The 16380-nt window shown below is 40.8% G+C and overlaps 2 protein-coding genes across 2 annotated transcripts; one reads left to right on the forward strand and one right to left on the reverse strand.

The window, feature by feature from the left end:
* The first annotated feature begins 588 nt into the window (after positions 1–588).
* On the forward strand, positions 589–8464 carry LOC116065008. The gene is made up of 4 exons (XM_031320450.2): positions 589–786; positions 1963–6368; positions 6475–7573; positions 7979–8464. The coding sequence occupies exons 1-4, from the start codon at positions 769–771 to the stop codon at positions 8069–8071; spliced, it is 5616 nt and encodes a 1871-aa protein (XP_031176310.2). The 5' UTR covers positions 589–768; the 3' UTR covers positions 8072–8464.
* Positions 8465–9765: 1301 nt separating this feature from the next.
* Positions 9766–14091, reverse strand: angptl5 (angiopoietin-like 5). The gene is made up of 8 exons (XM_031320488.2): positions 13904–14091; positions 12607–12778; positions 12401–12504; positions 12223–12316; positions 11679–11782; positions 11469–11589; positions 10357–10542; positions 9766–10205 (listed from the first exon to the last, which is right to left on the reverse strand). Exons 1-8 carry the CDS (start codon positions 13961–13963, stop codon positions 9886–9888), a joined length of 1161 nt encoding a protein of 386 aa, XP_031176348.1. The 5' UTR covers positions 13964–14091; the 3' UTR covers positions 9766–9885.
* Between the last annotated feature and the right edge of the window lie 2289 nt (positions 14092–16380).

Consider the following 16380-nt stretch of genomic DNA (forward strand, 5'->3'; position numbering starts at 1 on the left):
ATCATAAAAAAGAAAAGTAAACAACACATGAAGGAATTCTGCAACATAACCTTTATTCTTTTTATTTTACGATTACATGATAGTGACTTCCAACTATCTTAATTTGGTCCAACTGTACTGTTTAACTTATAGTGAACAAATAACTACACACAGTCTAAAATATCAGTCTTATACTTTATTGTCCATACTTATGTGTCTATCAGGTGACATGACATGATTTCACAATGTGCTCCTCCAACAACAACAATTTGGGATGAAAGAAAACAAGCAAACAAAAATAATAATAACAATGGTAATAATGAATACATGTACTCCTACCAGAACAGTAGTGACATTAATATATAATCCTCAAGAACAGTACAAGTACCGGACATAATTGATGTGTGGATAACATATTGTAATGTAACACTCACAGGGGCCCTTTTTCTGCATGAGTACTTTTACTTTTGATACTTAAAGTACATTAGGCTAATGTTTTACTTTTACTTAAAATGAATACATATATATATATATATATATTCATTTATTCATCAGCAAGAATGATAACAGATGAACATTCTATGAGAACACAGAGTTCTATGACATCACAGTTCTGTTCTGTAGACACAGCAGAGCTCTCATTTCAGAGTCCAGTGTAGATCTCCACAGTGAAACGGTCTGTACTAAACTACAAATGTTTTTAACAAGAGAAAGCACTGACTAAACCTTAAGATCTCAAGCAGAAAAACAAAACGAGTGGAAGGGACAAAACAAGTAAAGATTATTCTGATGCCTAAAGCCAGACAGGTAAGTAGGTTGAATGCACTTTACTGAAGTATTAGCAATAAATTAGTTTAGAGTTAACAGATAATGTTAACAGATAAGTTTGATTTAGTTTTCTAGTTTTCAACATGAAAATATAATCCAACAATGATTGTCTAACTGTTGTTGCACATGATTATGTACTGAGTATCCTACATTATACAGCTAATACTTTAACTTTAGTAAAATTCTGAATGCATAAACACTGTTGCACGTTCACCTTGATGTAAGAAAAGGATCTGAATATTTCGGTGACACTATACAAACTGCACACTATGAAGCATTAGTTGTGCATCAATACTTAAGTCATCATTTATAAAGCATTGTTCCTTAATTATTACACATTAGTATAGTAATCATAAACACTGTTTTACATGTTTTATTCGTAACTAATAAGTTCATCTATAATGTGTTAAATTAATGTATTTTCATACTTAATGAATAATGGATTCACCAGTTCTAAATTAAGTATTACATCAATTACAAACCAGTGATTTAGGAGTTGTCAGTGGTTCACAGGATCATTAAGAAAGTGTTTGTACATGGTTACAAAACTATTTAGACTATTTAGACATGTACTAATGGTCAGTTAGTGTGTTAATATATGTTTTATAAACACTTATTAATACTGCAATTCATGATTAATTCAGGTAGTTAGAAAGCATTTACAAGCTGTTAGTTAAGTATTTTGTGTGACCTCATCTAAAGTGAGAAACACTTATTGATACTGCAATTCATGATTAATTCAGGTAGTTACTCGTTGCTAGTTAAGTATTTTGTGTGAACTCATCTTAAGTGAGAACTATCTATGCCTCAAAGAATTTATAAATGAGCTTGAGGGCACTTTCTTAATGATCTTGTGAACCATTAACAACTTGTAAATAACTGGTTTGTAATTGATGTAATACTTAATTTAGAAATGTGAATCCATCATTCATAAAGGATGAAATTACATTAATTGAACGCATTATAGATGAGGTTATTAATAAAGAATAAAACATGTATAACAGTGTTTATGAATTACATACTAATGTTAAATAATGTAGAAACAATGCTTTATAAAATGATTAATTAAATATTTACTGATACTTAACTAATATTGTTACCAATATTTCTTTTTGGCACTGCTTACATTTTTTACAGTTTGTGTTTCTCCATCAGAATACAACTTCAAGTACCATGGACAAAGAAACAGAGAACATGGAAGAGTTCATCGACATCCTCGTCTCCAAGGTCATCGAACATTCTGCTGCGAACCTCAGCGAGCTTATGCTGTCAATCAGCCACTGGGATGCAGAGGAATGCATCACAACTGAGGATGACAAAGACAAATCCTCTGCTGGTTGTCTCACCCAACAGAAGGTGCAGCAACACCTGGATAGGTTTTTTACAAAGCGACGACTGTTTGCTGAACATTGTGGGGACATTCTAGAGGACAAAGAGGTCACCTGCCCCAGCATCTCTCCAACCAAAGAAAAAATAATGACAAACTCCTCTTCTTCGACATCATGCCAAAGCTGTCCGTATCCAGAGAGCCTGGAGAAACAGGCAAAAGCAGCCAAAATGCTCATCTCCCAAGTGATCGACGATCATCATAAGCAGTCCATTGAGGCACTGAGGAAACTTCATACCACTGATTCTGCCAGCAAAACAGAGAAACCAGCTGGCAAGTCATATGTCAAAAAGCTAAAGTCAGCATGGAAGAGACGTTTTGGCAGGAAGAAGAGCAACAGAGTCAAACCTGTTTCAGAGCAACATGTAGACCAGGCCAACAAGGACAGTGCAGATTCTTCCAAACAAGACCTGAGATCCACCTGTCTAGAGCTGGTTGAGAAAGAAGAGGACTCTATCGAGACAGAGATGAGGAATCTCCCATCTCCAGCCTCCAGCAGCTCATTTCCATCACCCGATCAGGTAGAGGAGAAAGCACAGCCAGAGAGCCATGCTCTGGTCGAAACTGCAACAGTTTTCCAGGAAGAGCTGAGAAGTTGGAAATCCACAGACTCTTGTGATGGGGTTCTGAGGGCTGCTGCCGACACTGAGGGGGAGGTATCTACCCCTGACCTGGCAGACAGCTGCTGTCAGGCCTTTCAGGAAACCTATATTCCTACTTCCACGGCCCAGACAGTTCAAACATTGCCTATTGAAGGCCAGGAAGAGGTAGTGAGCACACCACATACCACTAATTCTGCCAGCAAAACAAAAAAAACAGCTGGCAAGTCATTTGTCAAAAAGTTAAAGTCAGCATGGAAGAGCCGCTTTGGCAGGAGGAAGAGCAACAGAGTCAAACCTGTTTCAGCGCAACATGTAGACCAGGCCAACAAGGACAGTGAAGCTTCTTCCAAACAAGACCTGATATCCACCTGTCTGGAGCTGGTTGAGAAAGAAGAGGACTCTATAGAGATGGAGATGAGGAATCTCCCATCTCCAGCCTCCAGCAGCTCATTTCCATCACCCAATCAGGTAGATGAGGACGCTCAGCCAGAGAGCCATGCGCTGGTCGAAACTGCAACAGTTTTCCAGGAAGAGCTGAGAAGTTGGAAATCCACAGACTCTTGTGATGGGGTTCTGAGGGCTGCTGCCGACACTGAGGGGGAGGTATCTACCCCTGACCTGGCAGACAGCTGCTGTCAGGCCTTTCAGGAAACCTATATTCCTACTTCCACGGCCCAGACAGTTCAAACATTGCCTATTGAAGGCCAGGAAGAGGTAGTGAGCACACCACATACCACTAATTCTGCCAGCAAAACAAAAAAAACAGCTGGCAAGTCATTTGTCAAAAAGCTAAAGTCAGCATGGAAGAGACGTTTTGGCAGGAAGAAGAGCAACAGAGTCAAACCTGTTTCAGCGCAACATGTAGACCAGGCCAACAAGGACAGTGAAGCTTCTTCCAAACAAGACCTGATATCCACCTGTCTGGAGCTGGTTGAGAAAGAAGAGGACTCTATAGAGACAGAGATGAGGAATCTCCCATCTCCAGCCTCCAGCAGCTCATTTCCATCACCCGATCAGGTAGAGGAGAAAGCACAGCCAGAGAGCCATGCTCTGGTCGAAACTGCAACAGTTTTCCAGGAAGAGCTGAGAAGTTGGAAATCCACAGACTCTTGTGATGGGGTTCTGAGGGCTGCTGCCGACACTGAGGGGGAGGTATCTACCCCTGACCTGGCAGACAGCTGCTGTCAGGCCTTTCAGGAAACCTATATTCCTACTTCCACGGCCCAGACAGTTCAAACATTGCCTATTGAAGGCCAGGAAGAGGTAGTGAGCACACCACATACCACTAATTCTGCCAGCAAAACAAAAAAAACAGCTGGCAAGTCATTTGTCAAAAAGTTAAAGTCAGCATGGAAGAGCCGCTTTGGCAGGAGGAAGAGCAACAGAGTCAAACCTGTTTCAGCGCAACATGTAGACCAGGCCAACAAGGACAGTGAAGCTTCTTCCAAACAAGACCTGATATCCACCTGTCTGGAGCTGGTTGAGAAAGAAGAGGACTCTATAGAGATGGAGATGAGGAATCTCCCATCTCCAGCCTCCAGCAGCTCATTTCCATCACCCGATCAGGTAGAGGAGAAAGCACAGCCAGAGAGCCATGCGCTGGTCGAAACTGCAACAGTTTTCCAGGAAGAGCTGAGAAGTTGGAAATCCACAGACTCTTGTGATGGGGTTCTGAGGGCTGCTGCCGACACTGAGTGGGAGGTATCTACCCCTGACCTGGCAGACAGCTGCTGTCAGGCCTTTCAGGAAACCTATATTCCTACTTCCACGGCCCAGACAGTTCAAACATTGCCTATTGAAGGCCAGGAAGAGGTAGTGAGCACACCACATACCACTAATTCTGCCAGCAAAACAAAGAAAACAGCTGGCAAGTCATTTGTCAAAAAGCTAAAGTCAGCTTGGAAGAGACGTTTTGGCAGGAAGAAGAGCAACAGAGTCAAACTTGTTTCAGCGCAACATGTAGACCAGGCCAACAAGGACAGTGAAGCTTCTTCCAAACAAGACCTGATATCCACCTGTCTGGAGCTGGTTGAGAAAGAAGAGGACTCTATAGAGACAGAGATGAGGAATCTCCCATCTCCAGCCTCCAGCAGCTCATTTCCATCACCCGATCAGGTAGAGGAGAAAGCACAGCCAGAGAGCCATGCTCTGGTCGAAACTGCAACAGTTTTCCAGGAAGAGCTGAGAAGTTGGAAATCCACAGACTCTTGTGATGGGGTTCTGAGGGCTGCTGCCGACACTGAGGGGGAGGTATCTACCCCTGACCTGGCAGACAGCTGCTGTCAGGCCTTTCAGGAAACCTATATTCCTACTTCCACGGCCCAGACAGTTCAAACATTGCCTATTGAAGGCCAGGAAGAGGTAGTGAGCACACCACATACCACTAATTCTGCCAGCAAAACAAAAAAAACAGCTGGCAAGTCATTTGTCAAAAAGTTAAAGTCAGCATGGAAGAGCCGCTTTGGCAGGAGGAAGAGCAACAGAGTCAAACCTGTTTCAGCGCAACATGTAGACCAGGCCAACAAGGACAGTGAAGCTTCTTCCAAACAAGACCTGATATCCACCTGTCTGGAGCTGGTTGAGAAAGAAGAGGACTCTATAGAGATGGAGATGAGGAATCTCCCATCTCCAGCCTCCAGCAGCTCATTTCCATCACCCGATCAGGTAGAGGAGAAAGCACAGCCAGAGAGCCAGCAAATGGCCGAAACTGCAACAGTTTTCCAGGAAGAGCTGAGAAGTTGGAAATCCACAGACTCTTGTGATGGGGTTCTGAGGGCTGCTGCCGACACTGAGGGGGAGGTATCTACCCCTGACCTGGCAGACAGCTGCTGTCAGGCCTTTCAGGAAACCTCTATTCCTACTTCCACGGCCCAGACAGTTCAAGCCTTGCTCATTGAAGGCCAGGAAGAATATGAAAAGACTGAGACCGGTAGAGAGACTACACAAAGTCCTCTAAATCAAAAGATCTCAGAGAAAGAGGCAGAAGATTTCAGAGAAAGCGAGGACATCTGGATCCCTGAGACAGGATCAACTTTTAGACTCTCCTCCAGGCCAGAGGAGAACAGGAGGGCAACTTCATCTGCTTTCTGTTCGTGCACAACCTCAGCCATGTTTGAGGTAGCAAACATGATTGATGGCCAAGTAATTGAGAAGGCCATTAGGACACTAGAGTCCATTGATTCTGATGGCAAAGCTGAGAGTCCAGCCAGCAAGACATTTTTCAAAAACATAAGGACAGCATGGAAGAAACGCTTTGGTAAAAAGCAGCGTAAAAAGATTACGACCGTTTCAGACTATCATAAGGGTCAGAAAGAGCAGGATGAGGCTCCCGCTGAGCACCAAATGTCTTTTGGTCTACAGCAATTATTTGCTGAGCCCCTTGAAGTGAAACCTTCAGAGGCCGACAACGACCTGGTCATGACAATATATTTACCTCCAGAAAAATCAGAAGAGGATGGACATTCTGTATTTTCTAAGGAGGAAAATAAAGCAGCAGCAGACCAGCTGTTAGTCCTGGATTCTTCCACAATTTCAGCTATAATAAGGAGATTCTTCCAGAGTCTCAGGGAAGAGTAAGTTATTCATATCCCCCTGAAACTCTAGTGGCTACTTGAATACATTTATGACATGTGTATGCATTATTTCCATGTTTAACCTTTTGTTTCTGTTCTTTTGTAGGCAATGGAGGGAAGTAAGCGAAGGTGTTTACAATCAAGATGTAAAGGAGCAGCTGATTTACATGTGCACGGATGTGCTGAGGTTCATCTCAGACTCAGTCATTAAAATCGTCTTACAGTCAATGTGTCAGTTATCCGCCACATCTGGAACCTTAACTCTGAGGAGACCCTTATCCTCGAAGCATTTGATGGAGTATTTCAACTACAACTTTCAGAGTAGTTTGGAAAGCTCCTTCAGTCAGGCTTTCTGTGAAATAATTGGTAGTGACATACCTGTAAGGATTTCGCACAAATTCACAGAGGCCATAGTGGGAGAGGTAATTGAAGAGGTTAATTCTGCCATATCAGTGGCCATACAAGCCTCATTGGATGGAGGATTCTCCAGTGCCACTGTTCTCGCCAGCTGCCAGATGTCAAAGGACAGAGCAGCCAAGAAGAGTTTGGCAGGAGCTATTGCAACTATGAAATCCTTTCTCACAGGACGAGGCACTGCAGTCAAGAGAAGGATTCAGACAAAGAGCGGTGTAGATCCTGACGTTAAAGAGGTGTCCACCAAGAAAAAAGAGTCACTGTGGAAGAGATTTTTCAGTGGAAGGCAGAGAAAAGTCCAGTCGGTTGCGGTAGAAGATTTGAACGGAGCTGCCAGGTCAGCCAGCGCTGACTTGACATCGACGTACACTCTAGAGAAACAACAGCTTTCATGGTTTCTTCGAGAGTCCTCCACATCCTCTCCCAGTGCTGCCCTGAAGACAGACCTGTGGTCAACTCCGCTAGAGTTGGTAGACTACGTGGAGGTTGAGGACACACTTGATACACTAGAAGACACCAGAAATGTTATTTCATCTCTGTCTTCTATCAGCTCAATTCCACTAGATCATCAGGTGTTTGAGGTCACTAGGCCCAAATTCCTCGAGGACACACCTTTGTCCACTGATGGGCTCCAAGACGAGATGAACACTTCTTCTCAGTCTCCGTCCGATGATTCTGGTGACAAGGAAACCTTTATTCAAATCTCTGCCAGCCGGTGTCTCAGTGTCAAGGAAAACAAGGCTAAGGAGAGAAACGGCTTCTGCGGCTTTTTCTGCAACATCTTCTCAAAGGTAAGGATGCATTTACATGGAATTTCATCAAAAGAAACAATAGATTTGACCAGATCCAATGAGATAAGATGTCAGATGTTCTGTCACATAGAATATACCAGCGTAGACACTATGATGAGCTGTCAAAAACAGCTGGACTTCTTGTTTGTTCTTGAAGGTGTTTCATCCCTTGTCTAAGAGGCCTCAGTTCTTCATTTTCTTCTATTACTGATCTAAAAGCATAATCTTTGTATTTCAAAGTTTGTTCTTCTTTGTACCTCTCTGCTTTGTGACTGAACTTGTTAAGCCTGTTCCGGACCAAACAAGTCTAGTTGTCTTTGACTTCCTCTCACTGTCGCACTGTTGAACTGTAGCCTTTCATTTCAACTGTGTTGATGTGTTGTTTTTTTATTTTTTTAAAAATAGAAGGAAAAGAAGGAGGAGAAGAAGAAGGAGGAGGAGAAGATAAAGACTCCTCTGTGGATGCAGCTGTTTTGCTTCCCCCCCCCAAACTTTTAAATAAACATTAAAAGGTTTACCTTTAGATAGACATACTGCAGACTGTGTTATTCAGTGGTTTTCTCTTTATACTGTACGGATATTTAAATATTGATGGTACAACTGGTTTGTTAAACACCTGAGGAACATGAACTTTTCCTGTATCAGTCTGATACATAGACATTAAAATAAATGGACACAGCAACACCATAGACTTCGACGGAGACCAGTGAAGTCAATTAGAAGCGTTCATTACAGCCACAATATGTCCAATGTTTACCTGCAGAGGAGGTAATGCTTGATAAATACTTTGTATACTCTACTTTGTATATCACATTGCACTTTTCTGCTTCTTTTGCACTTCTGGTTGCACGCAAACTGCATTTCGCTGTCTTTGTACTTGTACACTGCACAATGACAATAAAGTTGAATCTAATCTAAATGAGGTGTGTGACGGTTGGAGCACTTTAAAGCTTGAATGGACATAACACTCTCCTGGTTGAATCATCAGTACAAAAGATGAACAACTGTGTTAGAAAATATCTGGTTCTTTGATAAATAAATAAAAAGTCAAAGCTACAAATCTGTGGGATCCAATCCAACCTGTGGACATGACAATTGAAGCAGATAAGTCAAATATGACTCCTAAGGTGCATTTCAGTAAGAAAAGGTCTTAACTAACACACTATTTGTTAAGAGAGATTCACAGCACTGCCTACTGGAAAGGGTCGGTAGTTCATGAGTGTCAGTTTCACCTGCCGCTGCCAGTCACCTTGTAACAAAGACTTGGTACAGATTGCTGATGCATTCAGAGTTTCTGCTTTTCATACGTACCATCTATGATTTGTTAACAAGAAAAAGGGGTGTGCCTACACTGAGCTGGGGTTTCTCCTGCTTTGATAAAAGTGATGGCCTTTCCACTCTAACAAGGACTTTGGTTTAGATGAGACCTCAGAGGATAAGGCCTTTAGCATCAAAATAATCACTTCCTCAGGGTTTTCAAATCTCAAGGATTGGTATGTTAAAGGGTTTGCCTCATAAGGTTCAAACTCTTACTGAGTGCTAGTTGCCAGCTATGGCTGCATTATGGAATTGACTTCTAACCTCCAGGTATATCCAATATATACAATTACGTAAACACATATACAGTTTTTGGTACCACTTTCTAATAAGCCACCCTTTTTAGGGTTTGTAAGTTGTAACTTGTGGTTTTATTAAGGGGTAATAAATCATTCACCTGGAGACTTGTGGCTTATAAAACATAACTTGGCAACCCAAAAGTTGCTGTTATTAATACCTGATCAATAAAGCATTAGTAAATTATTTATTAACTATTAATAAAGCCATTAGTTACAACTTACCAACATTTTATAAATTGTGCCTTAAAAGAAAATTGTACTCATTTTTATTGTTTGTCTTGTTTTTCCTCAACTCCTTCAAGAAGACGACAGAAGCTTTTGGTGTATATGTATTATATATAAAAAGTATTTATTATAATAATTTACAATAATATTTTAGACTGTGTTAGAGAGATGGTTAATTGATTTAGTGTACATTGTTTTCTACTTTTCTGATTACGTTGGTGTTGTTGTGTTACTTGCATTATAATTCCAGGTATATTTATTCTCAAAAGTCAACGCAAAATCACCTTGAAGGAATATTTTCAGAACAGGTAATTGGTTACTATGAGGTGAAAGAATGAAAATGAGACGTCCTTTCATCCTTCATCCTGTTTTATTAAAACTTCAGGTTGTACAAAGATGCAGTGCAACTTTTACAATATGTGCTTTCTTCCCCTCTCCCTCTGCTTCTCCTCCTCAACCTCCTCCTCTCTGTCAATTATTGGTTGCAATCCTCCTAACCTTCATCGTGACAGATTTGATGATGTGAGGGACTCCATTCTGTCTCCAGGTGTCCCACAGGATGTGTGTCCTCTGTCCCTGGTTCTGCTCTTCATCTTCGGGAGAGCCGTTAAGGTTTGCCAGGCCGCACTGGTTGAACCACCATCCTGTCTGGTTGTGCTGAGTGCTGCAGCTCTCCACCGTGCGGTTGTCGATGGAGCAGGAAGGATTACAGCCGTCGTTGTCCACATCTGAGGCACTGAATGGAGCCGTGTCCTGGTTCTGATCCTGGTCATAGCCGCGAAATGCATCACCTGTACAAAAACACACACAGAAATGCACACCGGCATACAGATGTGCACATGTTGAGTGTGAACATATACACAGTGCATGGATCATTATTTTGAGTGTGTGGAAAGAAAAAGCAACATTTGTCACTTACTTTTTGTAATTTTTAAGTCTCACCTGCGCTGCCTGCATATCTGCCCAGGTGTATACTGAAGAACTGGGTTTCACTGTCCAGGTGGAAATCATCATATGATGCATAAGAGGTGACATCATCGTGGGACACCAGAGCGATGTGAAGTTGGAACCGAGTATCTTTCTGGTTTACTATATGAAATACCTTCCTCAAACCCAACCAGTGTTCTCCTACACACACACACACACACACACACACACACACACATAAAAAAGAGAGAATGTGCAGTCATCATTGGCAAATGCAAAATGTATTTCTAACATTTGCAGTGTTTGCTCAAAGTAGGACAGCAGTACATTGCATCTTAAAATGTTGACATTTTTTTATAAGAATTCCCTAAATACGTTTTTTTTAGCAAGATATATAACAAGCTGGACACTTCACGGTTGAAAAATAAACTTGTTGCACTAAACAAACTATATAATTTAACGTATAATTTATATAATTTCACATTATATAAGAAGTTGAAACATGTTACTGGCATTGTAAAACTTTCTGAGGAGTTGGTCTTAACATGCAGCAAGTTCATGAAAAGTAAAACAATCATGCACAATATATAACAATAATGAAATAACCGATCAAAGCACTGTGCTAATGGAAAAGTTAATGTTACAGCATACAGTTTGGGGAAGGCTTAATGCCCCTGTGCACAAAACCATATAAAGACACAGTTTTGGAAGAACTTGACTGGCCTGCACAGAGGTCTGACCTCAACTATATGTAAAATCTATAAACTGTCCGGAACACCAACTCTGAGCCAGAGCTTAACACCGAACATTACTAATGCTCTTGTGGATGAATGGGAACTAGTCTCTTCAATCAGGTCCCAAAATCTTGTCGAAATTCTTTTTAGAAGAAGACTGTTCAACTATCACAAATGGGTAATACTATTCGCCATGTAGTGTATGTGTTAATGTGCATCTTACAAACAGTCAGCTTGGTCTGCACTGTTAACTGATGTTCTTGAGCAGTCAGCTGGCACACCTGCTATACATTAGTTGTTGTTCCAAACACTTCAGCCTCCTCTTTATGTTGGTATTAAAGCTTTAAAACAGGAAACATGCTTCTGTCAGTTTCTAAAGTAATTTCATACAACCTGCAAGGTTTCCAAAGCCATCAACATAATCAGCCCAGGGTCGTTTAAAGTCAGTTAGTCCATCAGTCCTCCGTTGCATCACCGTCCATCCGCCTCCCATGTAATCCATTTCACAGAAAACCTGCAGCACATGTTGTGTTTTGAGTGGTGAGTGACGATTGAGTGACAAATGTTGAATGACTTACAGTATTAGTATTAGTTTACATCTACCTCAAATGAAGAGTCTGTATTCTCTGGGTGGACAATGTAAATACCACTGGGGATCTTGGGGACGACTGACAAAAGATTGTCCTTGATATCACTGCAGTCTTGTCCTAATCAAAGCAAACACTCTCTTTTGTCATCACAAAGAAAATTATCATTCACTTAAGGATGCATACCTAAGAATGTATTCTGTATTTCTGTAACACATTATTGACCAGTGAAAACCATGTATTTCAATACCATATTCATTCATATGTACTGAAAACTGAAAATGTTCCTTTATTGGTAGAGAATTTTCTCCTACTTCTATAAGGCCAGTAAACCCTTTAAAAATCAACCGGATTATCTTAATAACACCTTGTCATGTTGTCATGAAAAAAACTTTTTACACATCAAAATCAGTGTACTCGAGAATGTGTTACAAAACTGGAGGTGTGGAATTTAAAAGACCTGGCCGAGCAGGAAGGGTCTAACAAAGCAATACTATTGATTGCATTATGGGACTTGGGAATGTATATTGTGACATCGCACGTGTTTGTATGTGAGTTACCATGGGATTGCACAGGTTTGATGGAGTACATCTCAGTGTTGCTTCTCTGAACTTCGGAGCTGAGCGTCTGCACTTTGGTCATCAGCTCTGTGACCTGGAAATGTGACACTACTGTACATGCAGCCAGCCAATCAAACGTTTAGAAACTTTAAGAGAGAAAAAAAAGATGCCACTTTACCTGACTGCTAAGGATGTCCAGGGCTCTCTGCTGCTCCTCCATCACATCCCGAATCAGCTTCCGGGTGTTGCGTCCAAATGCCAACAGAGACTGCTGTAACTGCCCTACATACAGTACACACACACACACACACACACACACATTCTGAACAACCGATAATGATGATAGATGTAACAATAACACAAGGAAAGAGAAAGACATTTTACCACAGATTGAATGTTTCTCATCTCGTAGCAGCTTGACAGTGATGTCACACGGGATGGAGCATGTGTCCCGACCTTTGGCCCCTCCGGGAAGTTTCTGGCCTTTGACAAAAGCATCGGAAAAGTCCTCATTGACTGTTTCTGATTGGTTAAAATCACTGCTGTTTCTTGTGTCCTGGCAATCAAGAGAGAACTACAGTGAGAGTTTAATCCAAGGGTATAAATCTGTCATGTCAAAAGTCATAGTACAGTATGTCAAAAAAGTCATAGTATAGTATGTTGATAAAGTAATAAAAAATGTATGGTATAGTATGTCGAAAAAAAGTGATAAAAAAGTCATAGTATAGTATTTCAAATGTAGTCATAGTATGTCGAAAAAAAAAGTGATAGTAAAGTATGTTAAAGAAACTCTGGAAGAACATGCAAACTCCACAAAAAAAGGGCCAGGCCAGACTGGTAAACTGGTGATAACACAAAAACTGTAAAATATCAAAAAGCTGAATCATTTTCTAATAGCTGAAAGTTTTGTGAATAGTTTAAAGTTTGAATGACATCTGTAAGTGAAAATAGGTGAGAGGAGTAGCATTTTGTGGAAATAGCCTGAAGAGGATTTAAAGATTACTCCATTGACTTACAATGTAAAAAGAAAAAGGCTTAATATTTTAAAAAGTATAAATGGTGCTGAACATTTTGATATTTGAATGGTTTTTGTAGCTGAAAGTATGCAGTAAGTAAGTAGGCAAGTAGTAGGCGACTGAAAATCATACGGAAGAATCGGATCACAATACTGTGAATGCTGCTTCAATTAAGTCCTGAAAGTTTAATAAAAATAAAAAAAACACCTGCCAGCTATATTTCCATGCAAAACAACAAAGAATTTTCTAAAATCAACATTTTCATAATCCTAGTCGATCAACTATTCTTTCTTGTTTTAAGATACAGGCACTCAGAACAATATTTTAGGACTTATTGACAGTAATGTCTTTATAAAAGGTGTTTGCACACACACACACAAACACACACACACACACACACACACACACATACAAACACACACACACACACACACACACACACACACACACACACACTATTTTGATGGCTATTCTAATGTTAAAATAAGTAATAAAAGAAAGAAAATTCACGATTCATGATCTATCTATGATGCCTAACTCTAAACCCCTTGATCTCCTTGATTGCATTAGCATTTATTGACGCAATTTATGGTCAAACAATAATACAATCATTCCTGATGACTGACTAAAGTTGAAAATATTTTTGACAAGCATATCATACATACGTTGGAGGAAAGCAGATGAGGTACAAGCAGCAGCAGCAGGACAGTTGTTGTCCACATCATGTGTGTGTCGTCTGACTGATTATTTCCTGAACTCCGTCACAAGCAGCCACTTCTTCATTTATGCTTTATTTTTCCACTGAGTCTGCTCTTTTCCCTCACATGTCCATCTTTCTACCAAGTCTTGTCTGTCTCCCTGCTTCCTCTCTGAGTACCTCCCTCTCTCCACCTCCATCAGTCACTCCCACTTTTTCTTGTAAATTCCCATGACAACATCCTCTGTAAGAGCAGGTCAAATTTGTAAATGGGTTGGTGATAAAAGTCTGGATATGTTTCTGACAAGTAGCTGAATGTGCTGATTCCACATTTGTGGTAAAGAGTGATTACCTTCCCCCTCAGTGTGTCTATTACCAGGCATTGCTATTTTACAGGTTATATCCTGCCACTAGCATGAGAAACAGATGTGGGGAAAGAGAAATGGGCAGCTTGTTTTAATGTAGGAACACTTTCTCTCTGCTTGTGTCTTTGCATAGGAGCTGAAGGTAGGGTGCAGTGAAGGAAGAGTGTCTCAGTCTCTTGTGATCATATTTCCCCCCGCCTCTCTCTCTCTCGCTCTCGCTCTCTCTCTCTCTCTCTCTCTCTCTCTCTCTCTCTCTGACCACTGATTCATACATCTAAAAACAGCCTCCCAGAGGACCAGACAAATTACTTCTGTTAACTGGGCAGTTAACAAGTAATGCAAGTGAAAAGAGCAACATCACATTCCAGTCAGGGTCCAGCTGGAGCTGGCCGGCCAGCCTGTCGCTTCCCTAAAAAACTTTGCTGTGAGAGCCAAAGAAAAGCTTTGCTGTTGTTCTGAACCTGTGTGAATTTACAGCCATGGTCAGTGAGAGGAATGTGAAAAGCCTGGTGCCGCAGCCTCGGGGCCCCCACATCTGTCCTATGTTACATGTTCCTGTAAAGCGGTGTATGCATGTGAATGACACATAATATCAGACGACTGTGTGGCCTCTCTTTATCATCTTTATGTGTCCTTGTAAATGAATGATACATTAAAAACAGTTTTATAGTTCAAAGAAATTACATGTTGAGAAATTAATTTGTTCACTTTCTTCTGAGACGATTGATACAACTCTAATGTCCATATGTTTAATATAAAGCTAGTGGTGGGAGACAGTTAGCTTAGCATAAAGACTAGAAGCAGGGGGAAACAGCTAGCTGGACTAAGCTAACCAAATCTGCCTTCCATCACCCCTAAAGCTCACTAGTTATTAGTTATATGTTGTTTGTGTTATCAGTACAAAAACCAAAGGGTCTGTTTTGACCTGGTAATAAAATCTGATCTGAGTGATCCTAACACAAGTGGACAGCTCTAAGCATGTGTGTTTACACCTGGCAGTGGAATGTGTCTCCAGATGTGTGACTTGTGATCGGATCTCTCTTCCCCGCTCTATATGCAAATAACTACGTACATCATTTGTATTGATTTTGACATTCAGTCCCAAGTTTCTAAATTAATACTTGAGTATGAAATTATTTGTTTTATTATTTGTTTTTTGTTTAGACCAATTGTCCATTCTAGCTGCTTTGTTTGGGGTGTGAATAGGCACCTGATAAGGGCTCTGATTAAAACAGAGGGGAGAAGAGGGGATATGGTTTTGAGAAAACCAAGAAAAGAAATCCTGCAGATATATTAATCACAAGACCAGAGAAATAGTTACATCTCCTCAACAACATCTGCTTCTCCTCCACTGCAGTAAAACTGCAGCTGCATTGTTTTTGTGAATCATTTTGAAAGTAATGAAAAACAAAATGTGTTGCAGGTGTTAAGGCATGACAGTGCCATCTGCTGCGCTTTAGTTTGTATTACATTACAAATATTCTTATGCTGACCTTTTGCCTGTTGCCCATGGTGCATCTGAATTCTCCATACACAGAAACAACTGTTAATTTTGATACAAATAGTAGGGGAGTCCAGGGATGGTTGTAACAAAGGGATGGTTGTATTAGCACCACTTTCACTAATAATAATAATAATAATAATAATAATACATTTATATAGCGCCTTTCATGAAACCCAAGCATTTCAAATATCTGCAGGAAAGTTGTTCCAAAGGGATGGGGCTGGTACAGAGTCTGGTGTGGGGAATGGAGAGCAGGCCAACGTCTAAGGACGGCAGGTTTCGTGGTGGGGTGGATGGATGGAGGAGGTCGGAGAGGTACAGTGGGGCCAGGGCATGGAGGGATTTGTAGGTGAGAAGGAGGATTTTATATTTGATGTGGGACATAACTGGGAGCCAGTAAAGGTGGATGAGGGTTGCGGTGATGTGCTGCTAAGGAGAGATTAGAGTCATGAGATCAATTTCATGTATGACCACTTGCTTCCTGACCTTGTATGTGAAATTTCCTTGCTGTTTAAAGAGGTGTGCAGATTTTCACAGCCAAAACACAGATTTTCAGGAATTCATTTTTTGGACTAA

This window comes from Sander lucioperca, chromosome 13, assembly GCF_008315115.2.
Source record: "Sander lucioperca isolate FBNREF2018 chromosome 13, SLUC_FBN_1.2, whole genome shotgun sequence".
NCBI lineage: Eukaryota > Metazoa > Chordata > Actinopteri > Perciformes > Percidae > Sander > Sander lucioperca.

Excerpts from the sequence above, each read along its gene's own strand:
- LOC116065008 (XM_031320450.2), top strand. Across the intron at positions 6,369-6,474 it reads TTCCAGAGTCTCAGGGAAGA|GCAATGGAGGGAAGTAAGCG; the intron begins GTAAGTTATTCA and ends GTTCTTTTGTAG. Across the intron at positions 7,574-7,978 it reads TCTGCAACATCTTCTCAAAG|AAGGAAAAGAAGGAGGAGAA; the intron begins GTAAGGATGCAT and ends TTTTAAAAATAG.
- angptl5 (XM_031320488.2), bottom strand. The coding sequence starts at position 13,963 with ATGATGTGGACAACAACTGTCCTGCTGCTGCTGCTTGTACCTCATCTG. Across the intron at positions 12,779-13,903 it reads CTCATCTGCTTTCCTCCAAC|GACACAAGAAACAGCAGTGA; the intron begins GTATGTATGATA and ends CTTGATTGCCAG. Across the intron at positions 11,783-12,222 it reads CAAACCTGTGCAATCCCATG|GACAAGACTGCAGTGATATC; the intron begins GTAACTCACATA and ends TGCTTTGATTAG.